This window comes from Littorina saxatilis, linkage group LG12 (genome assembly GCF_037325665.1).
Source record: "Littorina saxatilis isolate snail1 linkage group LG12, US_GU_Lsax_2.0, whole genome shotgun sequence".
In the NCBI taxonomy this organism is placed as follows: Eukaryota; Metazoa; Mollusca; class Gastropoda; order Littorinimorpha; family Littorinidae; genus Littorina; species Littorina saxatilis.
The window spans coordinates 30,868,404-30,888,805 of NC_090256.1; the positions used below are offsets into that span (position 1 = coordinate 30,868,404).

Genomic DNA, 20,402 nt, shown 5'->3' on the forward strand with positions numbered 1-20,402 from the left:
CCGCAGCGGCCAAGTGCCACATGCGGTCCGCCTGCCGCTGGTTCCAACACTGCACAAATATTTAGCTTGCTCCTCTCTGCCGTTCTTGCGACAACCCTGACTGAGCCTTTCTCTTTCTCTCTCTCTCTCTCTCTCTCTCTGCCTTCTTATTATTGATCAGATCTCTCTTTCTTTTGCCGCCTTGTTGTACATGTTATAGGCTTGCAGAAACCTGTGTGTACGCTTAAACTTCCTGGACAGGATTGAAATGTGTTAAAAGACACTTTGAGACTGTGTTGGGGATTATGAGGATTGTTTCCCCTTCATCTAATTTAAAGGGTAGCCACCATGAAAGCTGTGCCTTTAGAGTTCCTGTGTACCTGTGGGGGGGGGGGGGGGGGGGGTGATTAAGGTTGATAAAATGAAATGATTTTAAAGTCAATCTGTGACATGGTTTGGGTGTACATTTTAGACTAATTCAATCTTTATCATTTTGGAAGAGTAGAAAATAATCATCCATTGTCCGCCTACTCCCTCCATCCTTCCCCCTTAGCATTAAACTGCTTTTTGCAATGGTTGAGTGATCCCTCAGTGCAAATCCCTGACAGTTCAGTGATAGGTGAATCATTGTGTTACCATTGTTCCTGGGTTGTCTAGACAGTTTTTGTGGGTGAATAGCTTTCATTTTGTTCTTTGTTACGTTTGTTTTTGTTGGCCTTGTAAACTAAACATTTCTCTCATTGTTCACTTCTTCTTCTTCTTCTTCTGCGTTCGTGGGCTGAAACTCCTACGTACACTCGTGGTGGTTTTTTTGCACGAGTGGAATTTTACGTGTATGACCGTTTTTTACCCCGCCATTTAGGCAGCCATATGCCGTTTTCGGAGGAAGCATGCTGGGTATTTTCGTGTTTCTGTAACCCACCGAGCTCTGATATGGATTACAGGATCTTTTTCGTGCGCACTTGGTCTTGTGCTTGCGTGTACACACGGGCGTGTTCGGACACCCTGACAGCGGCCAACTGGATACAAATCCAGCGCTGTTGTTCACTCAATGTAGGGTTGACAGGGTACTCTTTACTGACAGGGTACCAACATGGCATGGGGTATGATACTACAGCTTTGATAGTGTAGTACATGTAGTTCTTCTTCTGCATTTAGAGGCTACAACCCCCATTTAATTGTAAATGTCTTATATAAACACAAAGCCGTTTTTATTCCACTATTAAGAGAGATACACCCTGGGCAGTATTGCATGGGTAAAAGTTGATGCATTTGTATTGATGGAATCTTGTAGAAAATCAACAGTGAGTTTAAAAAAAGACTTAAATTTTTATTATTATATGTGAATGGAGTGTGTGTGCGTGTATATGAGTGTGATGTTTTATTTCTTTAGGGATGCATACACGTATTTGAATGTGTTTTTTGATGTTGTTACAGAGGAGTTGATGCGGAACACGTTCAAGCAGTTTGGCGCCATTCAGGAAGTCCGGGTCTTCAAGGACAAGGGTTATGCCTTCATCCGGTCAGTCACATTATTGATAAATCATGATGATTTTGTGGTTAAATTAATACATTACAACATTTCTAAAGTCAAATTAAGATATCACGGTCAAACTAACATATCAATCAATCAATATGAAGCTTATATAGCGCGTATTCCGTGGGTACAGTTCTAAGCGCTTGTCGAAGAGTTGTCAACACAGGACTAACAAAGAAACTAACATCTACAGACAGACACGAACCCTATCACACACTAGCAAACCCTGATAAACATACAACAAACAACTGTTTAACAACAATGTACACATCAATAGCTAGGTCCAAACAAAATAATATTAAACACAAAGAAAACACCTCTCACAGAGCACAGCACAAGACCAGTTTTCTGCTTGTATGCTGAGCAATGTGTAATTGAAGGTGGGTGATGTCATCTTCTCACTTCCACAGCATGGACAGCGATTTACTGTGCCAGATTTGCCTTGGTTCAAAATGTATTTTGTTTTGCTTTTGAGGGAGGGGGGTGTCGAGAAATTCCAAATTTTGTGTTCTGATATAAATAAAGCAATGTGAGTGGAAAGCACAGAATATTGACTGTACTTGAATGCTGTTTCAGGTTCGGTACCAAAGAGGCAGCGACAAATGCAATTTGCACGATCCACGGTACCACCATCAATGATCAGATAGTGAAATGCTCCTGGGGCAAGGAGTCCAACGATCCCAGCCAAGGACAGTCCCCCGGGGCGGTACGTACAGTCCCAGTCTATGTACTAGAATTTGGTGTGGACTGATTTGCTTTTTCACAAAGGATGAAGATGTGTAAGATGTGACGGATCAGAGTATATGGAAGGGGAAAAGAATCAATCAATGATATAGATCCTGAGGGTTCAGGATTCTTAGCCACGTTGAATTTTAATGATTGTATGGATTTATAAAAGAAGAAAGAAGACAAAAGAACGTACAGTTTTGTGCCATAAAGGAATTGTTCCCTCAGCTGACCTGTGAAAAGGAACCTTGATTAAATATTCATACAAAAATGGTCAAGAATTCATAATTTGATGATGGATGTACTATGCTGTGAATTAAATGTACCATGTTGTTTTGGGCACACTGCATTACCACTGTCTGCAGTGTAATGAGTAGTATCCAGGGGTGGTATGCACAAAGAATTGCCAAACTGTATGGGCCCCAAGCGCTGTGTCAACCAAATCTTAATTTCAACCTATCCGACCCAGCGCTTGGTTCCCATATAGTTAGGCACTTTTTCGTGCAGACCACCCCGGGGGTCTTCTCGTCTCATCAGACCCTGGGGTCTCTGTGTCTGCGGTGACAGCACGCTGATTGTATTCCAGATGAGCCTTGTTGACGTTGTTCGAAATTTTCAGAACGCTGTTGACTTTCAGCAGCCCGGGGCTCTCCAGCAGGCTCAGCCATACAGCCAGTTCTACAACATGCAAGGAGCGTACTGGAACGGTGCCGCCTACCAAAACACCTACGGTTCAGCTGTGGGCGCCGCCGCTGCTCAGCAACAGTACCTACAGCAGGCTGGCAACATGGGCCAGTGGCAGCCCACCTACCCTGCCAACTATCAGCCATATGGGTAGGTGTTTGGCCAGGGAAAGTGTAGTGTACAGTCCCCGGCGAAAGAAACGCAACTCATTCGCGCCCGCTGTTGCGAGTGATTTTTCGTCATTTTCAAATTGTCGTAAAATATTAACCAGATAAGAAATCAAAATGAAATACAGATTCGTAGAGGATAATTTACTGGCTGTACGACAAGTGCATAGTATTTAATAATTGTTTTTATCGTTTACTTTTTCATAAGTTGTGTTAAACAGGGTAAGGGTCAAGCGAATCGTGATTGCAGGCAAACGTGTCTCTTCAACATGCTGAGAAAATCGTAAAAATGCAAAAAAAAATTACAAAAAAATCACTTTTTTGGAGGAAATTCATTTCTCAACAGCACCATTTAGTTAGAATTATTCGCCAAAGCGTTTAAGACTAAAATAAATGAGCAAAGATCACTTAGACAGTGTTAAAAAGAGTTGTTTGGCAAAAGCTTATTCGCACGGAATCGACGTGATGATTTCTTTAAAAAAACAGGTGTTATTTGTGGCCAAGTGTCTGATCTACACGATCAAACTATAACTAGAAACACAAAAAAACAAAAACAACAAAAAAAAAGTGCGTTTTTTATATATATATATATATATATTTTTTTTTTACATCGATCGATTAGCGATAGTAATTCGTATGAAAATACTATGAGAGTTGCGTTTCTTTCGCCGGGGACTGTACATTCAATAATTTAATTCAGTTCACGACAGCTTGATTGTCTGAATGTGGTACATACAGAAATTTATCATTTGGCTCGTACACAAAGATGACATCACGGTAAAAATAAAAGTTTAATATATGTTTGTTGTCAATAAGGATGGTTATACATGTATCTCCCAGTAGTATGTTGATACAAGCTGTACTTGTGCTAGACAGTCTAATTGATTATTATAATTGTTATTGCCTTAAGTGACGGGCGCAGTGGCGTGGTGGTAAGACGTCGGCCTCCTAATCGGGAGGTCGTGAGTTCGAATCCAGGTCGCTGCCGCCTGGTGGGTTAAGAGTGGAGATTTTTCCGATCTCCCAGGTCAACTTATGTGCAGACCTGCTTGTGACTTAACCCCCTTCGTGTGTACACGCAAGCACGAGACCAAGTGCGCACGGAAAAGATCCTGTAATCCATGTCAGAGTTCGGTGGGTTATAGAAACACAAAAATACCCAGCATGCCTCCCCCGAAATCGGCGTATGGCTGCCTGAATGGCGGGGTAAAAAAACGGTCATACACGTAAAAATCCACTCGTGCTAAAAACATGAGTGAACGTGGGAGTCTAAGCCCATGAACGAAGAAGAAGAAGAAGAAGATTGCCTTAAGTTATTGTGTCAGTAGTTGAATGAACTTGAAACTTGAAATAGTTGAATGTTGAGCCATTGTTAATGTTTGCACGATTGTTTGTACGTTGTGGTGTATTATTGTGACTGTAGCTGATACCTGACACCCAGTTTTGTGGTTATCAGGTCGATGCCCAACGTGCAGTGGGGTCAGCCGGTGCCTCAGCTCAGCCAGCAGCAGTTCAACCAGCAGCAGGGAATCGTCGCCTACCCTATGCAGCAGGGTGAGGTTCACAGTTTGGCCCCTACCTCTCTAGATCAGTGAGTGCTGCCGCCACTGTACCCTTTCTCTGACCATTTCCCTCTTCTCCCTTCCCCTCCACCTGCCTCCCCCCCCCCCCCCCCCCCAATCTCCTCTGCCCGCCCCTTCTTCAAACCAGGTGCCAACCCTCTCTTTTTTCCCCCGCCCCTCTTTCAGTTTGTTGTTCCAGCCCGAAAGCCAACACTAGCCAACCCCATCCCCTTTTTTAGACCCTTTTCTAGTCAACTTTTTCTTTTACTGGACCATAGCAATGTGGGTAGGTCCAGGATGTTTCTCTCTCTGGTTTTATCAACACCAACCCCACCCCTCTCTCTCTCTCTACAGTATTCAGGTATACTTGAGTCTTTTACTCAAAAATCGTAGGTTCAGGACTTTTCTCACTAACTTTATCAACACCAAACCGCCACCCCTCTCTCTACATTACTCAGGTACAGTAAGTCTTTTACTCAACAATCATAGGTTCGGGACTGCTCTTTGTCTCTGGTTTTATTAGCATTCAATCATCTTTTTCTCTGTCTACAAAAGATGATTTTTTTGGTGGTCTTTTTCTCAAAAGTAGCATTGTTGATAGATTCTGAACATATCTTTTTTTGTACTTTTATAAACACATTAAAATAGAGAATTAAACATTCTCTTCAGGTGTTAAAAAACGTTCCCTTATTTTTACAGCATCTTATTCTGGAGTAAAATCGTCTCTCTTTTTGGGTGGTGCCTAAACCGCACAGCATTGTTTGTCTTTTTTCCTTTTTTTTTCATCTTTCGGTTTGAAGGTGTAAATTCCTGACCAGTTGGTTTGAACTCTTCACATGCTGAAACTCAGTGATTTTCACACTTTTATCTTTGAGTATAAACTGCCCAGCCTTTTTCTGTACTTGGACAAAGGTGTTTTTTGGTTTTTGAGTCACTTGAGAAAAAGTGACTATGTAATCGGTCAGTGTTAGTCTGTCCGGCCGGCCGTCCGGCCGGCCGTCCGTAGACACCACCTTAACGTTGGACTTTTCTCGGAAACTATCAAAGCGATCGGGCTCATATTTTGTTTAGTCGTGACCTCCAATGACCTCTACACTTTAACGATGGTTTCGTTGACCTTTGACCTTTTTCAAGGTCACAGGTCAGCGTCAAAGGAAAAATTAGACATTTTATATCTTTGACAAAGTTCATCGGATGTGATTGAAACTTTGTAGGATTATTCTTTACATCAAAGTATTTACATCTGTAGCCTTTTACGAACGTTATCAGAAAAACAAGGGAGATAACTAGCCTTTTCTGTTCGGCAACACACAACTTAACGTTGGGCTTTTCTCGGAAACTATAAAAGTGACCGGGCTCAAATTTTATGTGAACGTGACTCATTGTGTTGTGAATAGCAATTTCTTCCTGTCCATCTGATGCCTCATATAATATTCAGAACTGCGAAAGTGACTCGATCGAGCGTTTGCTCTTCTTGTTTAAACAAGAAGCTTTCGGTAGTTCACTGAATTATTCTTCCAAGTACTTGTAAGTAGAATAACATTGCTTTGAAATAACTTTCTAAACAATTTTCTGAGGTTGCGCTTAGGATAGTTTTCATGTAAATAAATTTGTGTGGTTCAGGCTGTAGATCTTTGGGGGGGGGGGGGGGGGGGTGTAGGCAGGTGTGCCTATGTCCAACTAATAAACATGTCTAACTCTTTTGAGTACTTTTTAGATTTGGGGGTCTGAACATAAGAATTTGGTGGGGGAGTGCTAGTGCAGAAGGAGTCGCCATCATATAGAAGTGCACAAGTTGTAAGACAAAACTTATGAGAGCCTGTGTCTGCGTGGCCTGTGTTATTGGATGGTTCTTGCAGGGGAGTTAATACCGTCAAGCAGTGTGGTCCTCTCATAGACGTGTTTGTCTCCCTTGGTCTGTCAATCTTGGGGTATCTTGTTTTTTTCTCATCTTGAGGACTACTGATATATTGTACGAGTGAGCTTTGGTCTCATTGTAATTTTAGTTCTTTCCTTCAGCTGATTTTGTTTGAACTGTGTAATGGCACTTCTAGACTGCCCTCAATCATTCCTTGGTGTAAGATATATGTAGGACTGGTTTACATTTTATATTTTTTTCTGTGTGGTGGAATTGTCATTTATTTTATTGAGCAACATTTTTGCTCCATCTTGTGAGGTAATAACAGTGTTGTTCCCAGACTTAGAGGACAATAGGTCATTTGGAATTAACCTGCAATATAGGAAAAGGTCCTAATGCCCTGGCAGTGAAAACAAATTGAGTCAGAAGAGCTACTACATGTGAAAAGGTTCGGAGGGTCGACTTGACCAGGTTTTAGGTCAATGCTTCAGATCAAAAGAGTATGAGCCAGTGACCGAAGACCAAGGCCTGAGAGCACCACTGTCATTGTGTTTGGTATGGTTGGCAAACTTCATGCTTTGTAGCTGTACGTAGCAGTAGAAGTATGGCCACAGTTGAAGTGACACTGCTGTTTCAGTCTGTTCTAACATTTTGTTTGACTGACTCTCTCTCTCTCTCTCTCTCCTCTCTCTTTCTCTCCCTCTCTCTCTCTCTCTCCCTCTCCCCCCCTCTCTCCCTCTCTCGCTCGCTCTCTCTCGCTCTCTCTCTCTTTCTCTTTCTTTCTTTCTTTCTTTCTTTCTTTCTTTCTTTCTGTCAGTACTGAATTTTGCTGGTCATTGTGTGATTTTGTTGTGGCGGTAGTAGTGTTCTGATTTTCCCCCCGAGGTTGTGGTTGTACATCTCATGTAGACTGTTGCATATGTATGTAAAACATAAAGCAGTTATGTTGAATTTCATTAATTATTTTAAATAAGAATGGTTCTGTCAAGCAAGCTCATTGCTTATTTCTCTTGGAATTCTGTAATTGTGTATTATCACAAGAATTTCTTTTTTAATATTTATTTTTGTTGAGTGAATTTTGTTTTGTTTCACTGAGCAGCAGAAATGTATGTTTCCTTTCGTTTATGTTGCATACTCATTCTTATCCGTTTTCTGTCAACGAAATTGGTGTTATTGATTTTTATTTCCATATGTATATTGGTTTAATTATTGCTTTATTGATTGATGATTTCATTTATTTATTGTACAACTACAAGAAGCATTTTCTTGTCGTATAGAGCACTTTGTTGTCTGCATCTTTTTATTTGGTTGTTACGTTCTTTCTCATTCTGTTCGTCACCTCCACTCTTCATTATTCAGTTATGAGTTTTTGTTCATGTTCTGTTTTTGCAGCACACAGTTTTGATTTGATTGTTCTGTTCTTTTGTTTAGATGAGTATTAGCATGTTGAAAGGAAACACACTCGCAGAGGGTCCGCAGCAAAATCGTAAAGAACCACGCGTAGGTATTATGGGAATGCACCGTCCGTTTACTCACTCACACAGCACGCGTGTGTGCGTGCCTGTACCCATCCAGTTCTTGTGTATTGGCCAGTTGAACGTACTAGTGGTTTGTCTTGAGTGTGGACTGGGTTTGAAGTGCCTAATAGTAATCTTGTACTTTATTTCATCCGTTGTTTGTGTGTGTGCGTGGAATGTGCCGTCTTTTTCTGACCGCTGTAGTACTTTCTGTATAACTGTTTTGACGGTAATCTCACTGTGAGCTTTTAGATTACCTTCCTTCCAACCTGGTAAATCGGTACAGACCAGTAAGTCCAGGCTTTTTACAAAGGAGAAGAGCATCCTTCCACTAGTCTGACTGCTTCCTGTGCAAAGTGGCAACCTTTTGCTGAATGAATGTTGACAGTTGTGGCAACCTTTTGCTGAATGAATGTTGACAGTTGTGGCAACCTTTTGCTGAATGAATGTTGACAGTTGTGGCAACCTTTTGCTGAATGAATGTTGACAGTTGTGGCAATTTACCTTTTGCTGAATGAATGTTGACAGTTGTGGCAACCTTTTGGTGAATGAATGTTGACAGTTGTGGCAATTACCTTTTGCTGAATGAATGTTGACAGTTGTGGCAACCTTTTGCTGAATGAATGTTGACAGTTGTGGCAACCTTTTGCTGAATGAATGTTGACAGTTGTGGCAACCTTTTGCTGAATGAATGTTGACAGTTGTGGCAACCTTTAGCTGAATGAATGTTGACAGTTGTGGCAAACTGCAAAATTGATTGAGTAAGAAAGTTCCATTGGGCACAGGAAGCAGCCCAGCTGTTGTATTTTGCTTTGTGTCCCAGTGGAAGGATGCTCTTACCTCATGGAAAAGCCTGGAGAGACCTGTGAGGGTGCATGAACATGATCCCCAACCGAAAGAGCCCTATCTTTAATGCCAGAGAATAAGAGTTTCATGGAGAGACCTGTGAGGGTGCATGAACATGATCCCCAACCGAGAGAGCACTATCTTTAATGCCAGAGAATACGAGTTTCATGGAGAGGAATGTGAGAAAAGTAGGAATTTAGGGTAAAGCAAAGGGACATTATTAATGAAAAGTTAGATCCTCATCACCTTTTTTTCTTTGTAATTGTACATCTTTCAATTCAAGTGTAATGACTGTTTGTTTTATGCCCCAGTCTCTCGAATACGCTAGTACTCGCAATAGAATGACACACACACTGTGGGCCAGGTATCTCCAGGAAGATCTTTATTGACAAATGTTGTTGGACAGAGGGGTTGAGTGAAAAAGGAAGGGTTACATTTTTTTTGTATGCCATTGCCCATACTTTCTTCTGATAAAGAGGGGAGTGTCGGTGCTCATTGAAGACCGAAAAACATTTTGATGAAGACAGAGCAAGAACTTTTTTCCCACATTACAGTGAAACCCATTTGAGGTCTTGAAAAGGGGGAAGTCTTGAATTAGGGGTCTTACAGGGGAGGGGGGGGTCCCATTAGGGGTCTTACGGGGGTGTCCCATTAGGGGTCTTACAGGGGGGGTGTCCCATTAGGGTTCTGACAGGGGGGTCCCATTAGGGGTCTTACAGGGGGGGTCCCATTAGGGGTCTTACAGGGGGTCCCATTAGGGGTCTTACAGGGGGGTGTCCCATTAGGGGTCTTACAGGGGGGTCCCATTAGGGGTCTTACAGGGGGGGGGGGGGGTCCCACTGTATACAATGTAAACATCACCGATTTTAAATAGGTGTAAGCTTGACATCATGATTTCATTTCTGTTGCTGTTTTAGCTTAGTATGCTCTATTCTTCGCTAAGGTTTAGCTCAGTTTGTACTGCTTTGATCATATCTGGAATATTGTAACTTCTTAGAATTGTGTTGCTAGTAATGTGATTTTTTTTTTACCAACTGTTACGAGTCAGTCTTGACTTCATATGCCAATGGTGAACTATTCGGCCTCCATGGATTGTTCACTGTCAGTCCTCACATATTCAGTCTCAATTCAAATTCCTTTAGACTCTAGGCTGTTCTATCCTGTCTCAGTGCTGCTGTCTAAATTCTGTATTATCCTCTCTTAATTCTGTATTATCCTCTAAATTTGGTATTATCCTCTCTAAATTCTGTATTATCCTCTCTAAATCCTGTTTTCTGTCTCAATTCTGTACTATCCCATCTCACTTCTGTATTATCCTATCAGAATGTTGTATTATCCAGACTTACGTCTAGATGGCTGCCCCAACATCGTGGCCCCTGAGCAGTGTACCCTTTTTCCTGCTATCATTATTCATCTAAAAAATAGCATTTGTATCTGCAGTCTATATGCTCACTGTCTGTCCGGTACAAGTCTATATCTATCTGTCCGGTACAAGTCTATATCTATCTGTCCGGTACAAGTCTATATCTATCTGTCCGGTACAAGTCTATATCTATCTGTCCGGTACAAGTCTATATCTATCTGTCCGGTACAAGTCTATATCTAGTGTGATGGTTCCTTCTATATTATTGTCTTGGTCCAATAACAGCCTGCCCATTGTCTCAGGCCCTATATAACTCCCCACTTTCTATTGTCATCTATACAGCACTTCACTGGTCTAGATTGGTATAGGGCGCCTTCTATATTTAATAGTTGTCGTCTGCTGCTGCCTCTTTTTTTCTTCTTTTTTTAAAAACTTTTGTGCGCTTTCCTCAGTATTAAAGAGTTGTGCATGAGCGACCGCCTTGGCTGCCTTCACCGATTCCTGGCAAGATAGGGTTGGTTGCAAGGACATAAGCATGGTAATCACAGCTAAACTGTAACAGTGTGAACTGTTTGCCAGTCAAGTTGTTCAGCTCTGCAACTTCATAATGCAGAATACATTTTAAACGCAAACTTTTAACTCATCAAAACATTTTCAGCCACAACTTGGATATTAACATCACAAAGTTTGAAGTAAAATATGCCTTGTTTTAAACATGCTTGTGCACTGACAAAAGTTGTTTGGACTTGGAATGAATGTTTTTAACAATTTTAAGTCACAAGATGAAAAACACATTTGTCCACCAAATGTTGATCACAGCACTTAAGTGGCTGGATAGCATTAGAGTTCATTTTGCTTTGCAAGCTTCTGCAAAGTACTTGTAAAGCATCTGCATCTTCAAAAAGTTAATCAGTGATTGCTGGATTGTTGGCATATTAATAGAAAGAGGCCATCAAAAACCACGTGGTAGACACTACTGAGGTAAGGGGGGGTAAGATTTCCATCTAATTTTAGACTCCTTGTTTGCATTTCAAGATACTGCTTTTGTTCTTGATGTTTGGTTCGTTAAATTTGACCATTTGTTTGCTTTTCTTGTTTGTATTTTTAATCGACAATTTCAGGGTTTTGCTTGTCGACAGCATTTCTTTTTCAGTTGAAAAAAGTTCCTTGTTTTTAATTATCTTTTTGCAAGTTGTTAGAATTTCTACTGAAGACTTTGTATTGTATTTGTTATTTTGTGGGGTTTCTTTTCTCCAAAATTGGTTGTTAAAACTGCTGCTTAGATTTTGCATGGATGTTTCACTCTATACTAAACAAACAGCTTAATAACAACTACCGGTAATTTCGGTTTAATTACTGTTTATATAAAACACAAATGCTCAACAGTCTTTCCTTCTTGGCATTTATGTTTTCTTTCCCCATTGAAAAACCGTACAAAAACAAGAAATTGCTGTTTGAAAAAAACAGATTTATATCAACCACCAACCAATCTCTCTCTCTCTCTCTCTCTCTCTCTCTCTCTCTCTCTCTCTCTCTCTCTCTCTCTCTCTCTCTCTCTCTCTCTCTCTCTCTCTCTCTCTCTCTCTCTCTCTCTCTCTCTCTCTCTCTCTCTCTCTCTCCCCTCCCATTTCTGCCTTTGTATGTCCCTCTTTCCAGTACATGTGTCTTAGTGTCTGCATGATACACATACATGTTTTTTAAACATTATTCACATGTCAGCAAGCCTTTGAATGTTATGAGTCCGAGTGACATTTTTGTGAATCCAAGTAAAACAACATGCATCAAGATGATGTTTTAACCAGCAGGACTGAACACATGGAAGCATATATCTTTGATGGGCTTGACAGCCCTCTTCTTCTTCTTGTCGTTCGCTGTTAGATCGTCAGTCCGGACTGCAGGGCGAAACATGCTGTCCTCTCCAAGTCCTCTTTGGGGGCGTATAGCTTCTTTTGTAGCGCTGTCTCCACTGGCCAGATGGTGTCCCTCAGAGCACTGTGGTATGGACAAGCCTGCAGGATGTGCTCTGCTGTCTGATTCTTGCCACACGGACAGCCCTAAAGAAGTTGCAATGGCAGCTTAATTGGTTCCATTCAACAGGAGCAGAGCTCATGTTAAAACATGTTATGTGTTGTTCCAATCAAAATGAGCCATTTGTCTGGGGGATACTAACTGCTTGTTAAGTCCACTCTGATCGTTTGGGTTCCGATGTAGCAGATTTGTGTGTTTCCCCTGATGTGCCGGTACCGGTTGACATGAGTTGTTGAGTCTTTTTGAGTAGAAATTGGCTTGAGTTGTTGAGAGTTAGTTCGGGTATACAGATCAGAAAAAGGAAGAAGAAAGTAGTTTCTCAGCTGTGGATTTTTCCTGTGTCATTTTCAATTCGTGGGTTTTATCTGTTTTAACTTATGGCCTCAGTTGTTTGTTTCTGCTTGCAGTGTATTTTGACCAGAGCTGGCATCAATAGTGAACACATTACTTGCACTTCACCTGTTGTGGTGTTGGTGATAACTTAGCATTTTGATAGAAGATGTGGTGCCATCTTGAGCTCACCTGGTCGTTAGTGATTGGTGACGGTTGCAAGTGTTGAAGTGCCAAGAGGAGATGTTGGATAGTTCAGCTGCTTGACGCATCCATCCCTTGCCTGGCTGTCGTGAGTGGTTCCGGAGTGGTTTTATGACTCAAGCACTGTTTGCCTGACTTGTCTTGAGTGGAGCTGTTTAGAATGCCTTGTGACTGCACATGCTGTTTTGGTTGATGCTGTGCTGGTTAAAAAAAATCTGTGCATCCATCAGTGATTTGATCCTAAATACATGTAGCACAATTTTTAGGTGATACAAATGTGGAGTGCAGCCAGTGACCTTACCTGACACTTATTTTGTTGCAGGGTTCCTGGGGCAGTGACCTTCATGTAGACTACGCTAGTTGCCTGTTCCCTGCTTCGCTCAACGCTGCGTGTGCCCTTTGCGACCCTGGGACGATTCAGCGGGGACGTGACCGGACATCTCCCTCCTTCCTTGAGGGGGATGACATGGATTTGAAGCAGCCAGTGTCCTCGCTCTACCCCGTGTACATAGACTGAAGGGCAACGGAGGGGAGGGGGATGCCAGGGATTTAGGGGGTAGAGGCTTGGAGAGTCAGAGCTGGCATAGGGAGGGGGGTGGGAAAGGGGGGTGGCTTGGTCTCCCCCTCCCCCTTCAGCGGCAGTGGCCATTGCTGACTGTGTGTGGAGGAGGGGGTATGAGTCAGGAGGTCATAGACTGGGAACCCGGCTGCTCTTTATACCGTGTTATGTATTGACAATGTGGATGATGATGATTCTTTTGATAATGATGCTGATGATGTCAATGATGTTAAAATAATGACTAACTGATGATGATGATGCTAGCGACTTGTGAGCTGTGTTGTTGTGTACAAGATGTCGTGGTACAGTTTGCCTGGTGGTGGGGACATGCATCTTGTGGTTTTGTTGACGACACACAACTTTGTGCTGTACATAGATGTTTCGTGACGTATCTGCCGTAGAATAGGTCTGATAATGTGTGTGTTGGTGTGTGCCTGCTTAATCATTTTCAATAACTTGCCGGGAGAGAGACGGGGGGAAAAAAGGCGTAAGAAATATTTGGGGGGGAAAAAGTGCTGAAAATTGTTTTTAAACGAAAAAAAGTGAGAAAAGTAACATGTGTGTACCCGTCTTCAATGTGTAGATTGTAGTCAAATTTTGCAAACGTGAAGAATTGTTAAGACTTTGCCATGTATGATTTTTGTGTTATGCTTGAACATTCATCGAGCTAAATATTGTGAGTGACTGCGAATACTTGATGGTGATGCCTAGGACTTAAGACAAATAGAACAGCAAACCAGAAACGGTCTACCAGCAGTCTGCCCTCGCCTTTCCTTTGCCATTGTACGAGAAGGGCAATACCAGCAGATGTCTGCTTGTACCATCCAAACACTGATGGACAAATCTCTAACAGTATGTGTACAGAAGCGTAGAAATAGACTTCCGTTTTATTCCACTCCTGGTTTCCCAGTCCTGGTTTAATACATCATATGTTCATAAACTGGATTATTGAAGAGCATGACTCCATGGGAAAAAATTAACCTATAGAAACAAAAATGATACTTCAACATAAATCAATAGTTGTGCATTTTTTCATGCTGGATCTTCATGTTTTATATGGAGAAACCATTGTTCCATCAATGTTCATACCACCGCTGTACCTGTCAATAAAAAGCAATAGACAAGTAGATAATGCTTATGTTTTCAGTTCAGTCTTGCACGTGTGTGATGCTGTGTTTGCAGTCCTTGGAAATGTGGCGTTTTCTGTGCAAGTTGCGTGTGTTTTTCTCTGAAAAGCCTCATCGCCATCCAGCTCAGGTCTGCTTCATTAACTCTGTGAAAGGATGATAGCGTGTATGGCGCGGTAGTGTGGGCTTCTAAGAACCCGACTGCCTTGTGTGCGTCAGGAGGAGACTATATTTGATAATGTTACTACTGTGTGTACATAAGTGGTGTGGTGTGCGTCTGAATCCAAGCATCCTGTAACCCATCATCTCTCGTCATGCACTGTTGATTCTCATCGTTGTATCCGAAGCAAGTTTGTTTCTCACTGTTGTTGCGTGTGTTGTTTTGATTGGTGGATTGTCTGGTTCGTGGCTTGTGGGCTGCTCGACTGGTACGCGGTGATTCGGAGCGAGCGCTGCTGTTTTTGAAAGTACTGTACGTGTTGCTCTCTCCGTGTGCGTGGAGTTTTTGCTGTAACCCTGTGTCACTGAAATCATGCTGTGGTAACTGTTGGTGTTGGTTGATGTGGTCACCCACACTGACTGGCACACCGTCGGTAGTGAAATGTTTCAGTTTAGCGTCTCGGCCTACCAAACCAAGTTCTGTTCTGTTATTTCCTTGTTACCAGAGCTTGGGCCTCTGTTACCAAAACTTGGCCTCCCCAGAAAGGAAGACACAGTAGAAAGCACAAAATGTTAGCTGTGTTTAGAAGTGGGTGTGCTAAAACTATGAGTCAGTACGGAGCTGTCTGTCTGTGCCTGGCTGAAATCCATGCCAGCATCATCACACAAAGCGCACATCGTTGTAGATAGACCCACACTCATCGGCCATCGGTTTTCACCCATTTTAGTGGTAGCTGTGTTACCCTAACTCACCCGCCATCTGCCATTGACTGTCACCCATGTAGCTGTAGTGTTCACCCCCATGGTTGATGGGTCCTGGCCCAGGTAGACATAGTCGCTTGTTACCCTAGTCTTGTAGTCTGCGTGCTGGTGAGTGTGCTCGTGCTGCTCTCGTGTCCTTGGGGCTGTTGTGGCCATGGCCTGCGCAGAAGGGCTTACATCAATTAGAGTTTCTGAGCCCTTGTTGACCAGCCTGCTGGCTAGCTCAGAAGCTGTGAATTGGGATGGCCTCTCTCTTGTCTGGTAGACTCTTTCCACACTGCTCCATCTAATGGCGCTGTATTGCTGGCGCTCGCAGTTCACAGCCCGCCTGAAGGCAAGAGAGCGAGCGTCCTTCCTGAAGGCACAGATGGGCGAAGTAACGGCGAGTATTATAGTAAGTGCAGTTAAGCGAGTTTTCTGCGTGTTGTAGCAACAGCAGCAGCCTTGCGAGAGGGGGTGCCTCCCTGTATATAGTGTATATGTACTCTTGTTGTGTGGACTGACGTTCTCATGTCATCGATGTTGCCGTGTACCTGTAATTTGCCGTCATCTGTGGATATACATAATTGCACACAGAGTCTCCGGGCTCTTAAAGAGGTTGGGACTTCCTTTGTTAACAGGCTGGTTCTGGCTTCTTGAAGGCGCTACAACGGTCTATCTTCAAGAAGCTATAGCTATAGGAGATTTCTTTTGTCAGAAGACTGCTTCTTTCACACTTTCCTATTCAGGCAATCGACCTTCAGGCAGGTTAAGGTACTGGGGCTTTTTTTGTCAAAGATTGATTGGTCCTGTCTTTTTTAAGAGTCTGTAGCTTTCCTAATGAAGAGGGTCACCATGGGGGGGTCTGTGCACGTGCACGTTGAGGCCAAAAGTGCCATGCACGGTGGTGCACGCCGGACCTCTGTGCACGGTGCACGCTACGAGAATTTCCCCATTCCCATGCACGTTACGTCCAAAAAGCCCATTCCCGGTGCACGTGGTAAAGCATCGCCCCCCTCAATGAAGTATCCAGATCCAGACTTTAAAGAGATGGGACTTCCTTTGTCATAGAGTGGTCCTGTGATTCTGTGTTCTCTTAGAGTCTAGATCTGCCCTGTTCCAGTGCGTGGCTTTGGGCTCTTAGACAGGTAGGAACTTAATTTTCTTGTCAAAATACATATACTGGTTTGAGAGTCTGGGACTTTCTTTGTGAAAACAACTGGCCCTGGCTTGTTTTAGAGCATACATCTTTCTTACTGTAGCTGAGCAGGGATGTCTTACGAGTCCATATAGAGTCTTTCTTTGAGAAGTCTAGTGTAGCGTCATCAAGGAAGCCAGGCCGGCAGTCTCCAAGAGACTGTGTCTTGTGGTGTGTGTGGAAGGGAAGAGAGTTCCATGTGGCACCCATCTTGTGAATAGGTTTGTGTTACTAAGCACTGCGTGTCGTCCAATGTCTCTTGTCGATTGTTGAGTGTAACTTTTGTACACTGCTGAGCTGCCGTCGTGTTATCAACTAGGACCCTTTTGCTACATCCCATCCCCAGCATCAGTTTGGTTTCACAAATAATTACTTATTCTCCCAGTAAGGTCATATATTGTACTACGTTGCAAGCCCCTGGAGCAATTTTTTGATTAGTGCTTTTGTGAACAAGAAACAATTAACAAGTGGCTCTATCCCATCTCCCCCCTTTCCCCGTCGCGATACATGTATAACCTTGAACGGTTAAAAACGACGTTAAACACCAAATAAAGAAAGACTTCTCCTCCATAGTATTCACTTTCTTTATGATTATACTTTTATTTTTCTGTTATGGCTTAGTTTCAGTCCCATACTTTACCATTCCGTTTTTCTTTTTTTATTACGAGAGGCAAATGTCCCTCTGACAAGAAAAAAGTAGGACCTGTTAGGATGTTACTGTTACAGGCCGGTGCAGTTTGACGAGAAGAGTGGGTGAAAGTAACTGTTACCTGATAGTGCTCAATGTGTCTTGGGTCCCTTTCTTCATAACCAACAGGATAGGATAATTAGTATCTCTGTTCCAAATCAAGATTTGTTGTCCAGTTTCAGAATCAAGCTGTTCTTATCCTTGTTCAGTTCATCGATTATTCGTGATAATGATGCAGTGAAACTACACGAGGCATGTACCAGGAAAAAAAACCATTTGTATTTTTATTATATAAGCTGCACAGCAAGCAATTAAATGCAATCGTATTTTGTATTGCAATTTCCCCCAAGCTATGGCTTGTGAACTGTGCAGTTTGCTCCAAATCCTGTAGCTAGCTGCTACATAGTTACGACAGCTCACCCACACATTCAGGCAGTTGTATTTTGCCCACAAAGCTGGTGTGAAGTGGCTACATAACCAACATGCTACAAGATGCTCCTAAGCTGTTAAAGAATTTAGGTTGTTGCAACATGTTCAAACTGTTGCAAGTTACTTTGAGGTGTAGCAACTCGCCCAAACTTGTTTGTTAGCAATGTGCTACATAGTTGTTGTTTGAAAGTTGTTGCAGCCTGTTACAGTCTCTCTCAGTTCAAAGGTTGACACCAGCACGGATGTTACAACAAGAAGAAATAAATACAAATCCATAGAGTATTGTCTTTTGTCTGTATTGTTCATTCCACCCCTTGTGTATTGTCTGTGAGACGACGTCAATTTGTATTGGGTTTCTCATCACTTCAATCATAATAAAGACAAATTCCTGGTTTCTTTTTTATGTCATCACTTTCTCTCAGTTGTCCATTGTCCTTTTTTTACGGTGAATAAAAAGAAATGAACTCTGAAGATTTCAAACTATTTCTCAGACTGTTGGGACGGGGCAGAGCCTTTTTCCCTTTTGGTTCTCATATTTTGGCTTAGGAAGAAAACCATTGTGGGATGATTTTAGTTTGGGTTAATTTTAGAGCAGAATTTTAAAGGTACATGTTTGTTTTGTGGGGCTACAGAACACAACAGGCTGAAGTAATTTGTCATCAAGAGTATGATAAGAAGAGGTTGGCAGTTTTTATAGAATGGTTTAGATTTTTAATAAACTACAATCCTTTTTGTAGCCTTTAAGTGGATATGTGAGAGACAGATACTTGATATTTATGAAGACTTGTTGTTTTTTTGCCTGAATATACTGATATGTGAGACGCTCCGTGTTAAGAGCTGAACTTTTCTTTGGCTATTAACACGGTTCTGTGGAATGTGTTTGTCAGTTAAATGCTAAAAGGAAAGTTCTTATCAACAAAACATGGTTTTTTTCTGGTCTCTTTAATGAGCTGTAAGTTTGAAAGCTGGCATTGCAACTTAAAGAACAGTTTATATCATTAACATTTTTGAAATTAAGATTTACAGGAAATACCAAGTGGAAAGTTTAATTGTTTGTGGCCCCTTTCATTATTTCCTGTCGCAAATTGTTTGGTTGACCTGAAATTGTTTGTTCCTTAACGCCCATCACTGGAAATTACTTTGGTACTGTCAAGTTGAACTGTTCCGTAACACCCATCATTGGAAATTTATTTGGGTTTGTCAAGTTATTGGATATTTGTGCTCGTCTCTGCTGTCTAATATTTGTTCGTGCCAAGAACTCTGTATGTAAATATTAGTTGACACAACAATGAACATGAAAACTGAGAGAATAAAACAAATTTCTATCATCAAGGATTTCGTGATGTTTCTGTGTGTTTGGTTTGGATGTTTGGTGTGGAAAAGGAAAGCTGATTTCTCTCTCTCTCTCTCTCTCTCTCTCTCTCTCTCTCTCTCTCTCTCTCTCTCTCTCTCTCTCTCTCTCTCTCCACCAGCTTGTGCATGGTTTAGTACTTGCAAACACCCCCCGCGGGTTAGGGGGAAGAATTTATCCGATGCTCCCCAGCATGTCGTAAGAGACGACTAACGGATTCTGTTTCTCCTTTTACCCTTGTTAAGTGTTTCTTGTATAGAATAAAGTCAATTTTTGTAAAGATTTTAGTCAAGCAGTATGTAAGAAATGTTAAGTCCTTTGTACTGGAAACTTGCATTCTCCCAGTAAGGTCATATATTGTACTACGTTGCAAGCCCCTGGAGCAATTTTTTTATTAGTGTTTTGTGAACAAGAAACAATTGACAAGTGGCTCTATCCCATCTCCCCCCCTTTCCCCCGTCGCGATATAACCTTCGTGGTTGAAAACGACGTTAAACACCAAATAAAGAAAGAAAGTACTTGCAAACACTTCTGTATATGTTTACATGTCTCCATTGTGTAATGAAATCTCTTCAGGCGCAGGCAAGATAGCTGATTTCACTTTAAATGATATATGAGCATTCATTCATGCAAAGAGAAAAGTAGTACATGTACTGCTTTTAAAAACAAAAGGTTAAATGAAATTAAAATGCCATATTGCAATCATACATGCACTTCATTGATTTTTCTGTATGCAAAGCTTCATTGCCAAAGAACATATCTTCTAGAAATTTCATTCACTTGTCTTTACATAAACATGATTCCCCCCCTTTGAAGCACTCAAAAAAATACTGTTTGATATATAACTGTATTTGGAGAATTTGAAGACACTTGGAGAAAGCAGGTTAAAAGGGCAGAAATGTAATTAAAAAAAACGTCATTGACACCATAAAAGCAAATGTAGCTCCCAAGTTTAAAATCATTTCAAGCCAGTAAGTCCAAAGAGTGGTACATGTATCAAGGTTTTTTTTCTTTTTTCTAATACACCCTATACAACATGAGGAAACAGAGAGTGCAAATAGCTTTCGTGTGCATTTGTGAGAGTTTTTCTTTCATCGGATGTTATTTCCTTTCTTGAGACTATTTCTCATACATCAAGGAACACATTCAATGAAATAAAATATGAATAAAAATTATGTGACTTTTTAAAAAAAATTTGTGTAGTAATTCAGTGCTAGTAATTGAGTGAAAGTTCCCCACAAATTTTTTGTTTCAATGAGCCTGTGCGCGCGAGCATGTGTGTGTGTGTGTGTGTGTGTGTGATCGAATTATTTAAAATTAGCGATGAAATGATAAAATGGCAAACAAGG

At 41.7% G+C, this 20,402-nt stretch overlaps 1 protein-coding gene across 1 annotated transcript in view; it reads left to right on the plus strand.

The window, feature by feature from the left end:
- LOC138981739 (nucleolysin TIAR-like) overlaps positions 1 to 19,034 on the plus strand; it is a gene marked incomplete in the record, with an annotated part of 159,070 nt that extends 140,036 nt beyond the window's left edge. Inside the window, 5 exon segments of the mRNA XM_070354813.1 lie at positions 1,417 to 1,501; positions 2,093 to 2,222; positions 2,862 to 3,076; positions 4,550 to 4,684; positions 13,124 to 19,034. Of these exon segments, the coding sequence (XP_070210914.1) occupies positions 1,417 to 1,501; positions 2,093 to 2,222; positions 2,862 to 3,076; positions 4,550 to 4,684; positions 13,124 to 13,151 (593 nt within the window).
- Between the last annotated feature and the right edge of the window lie 1,368 nt (positions 19,035 to 20,402).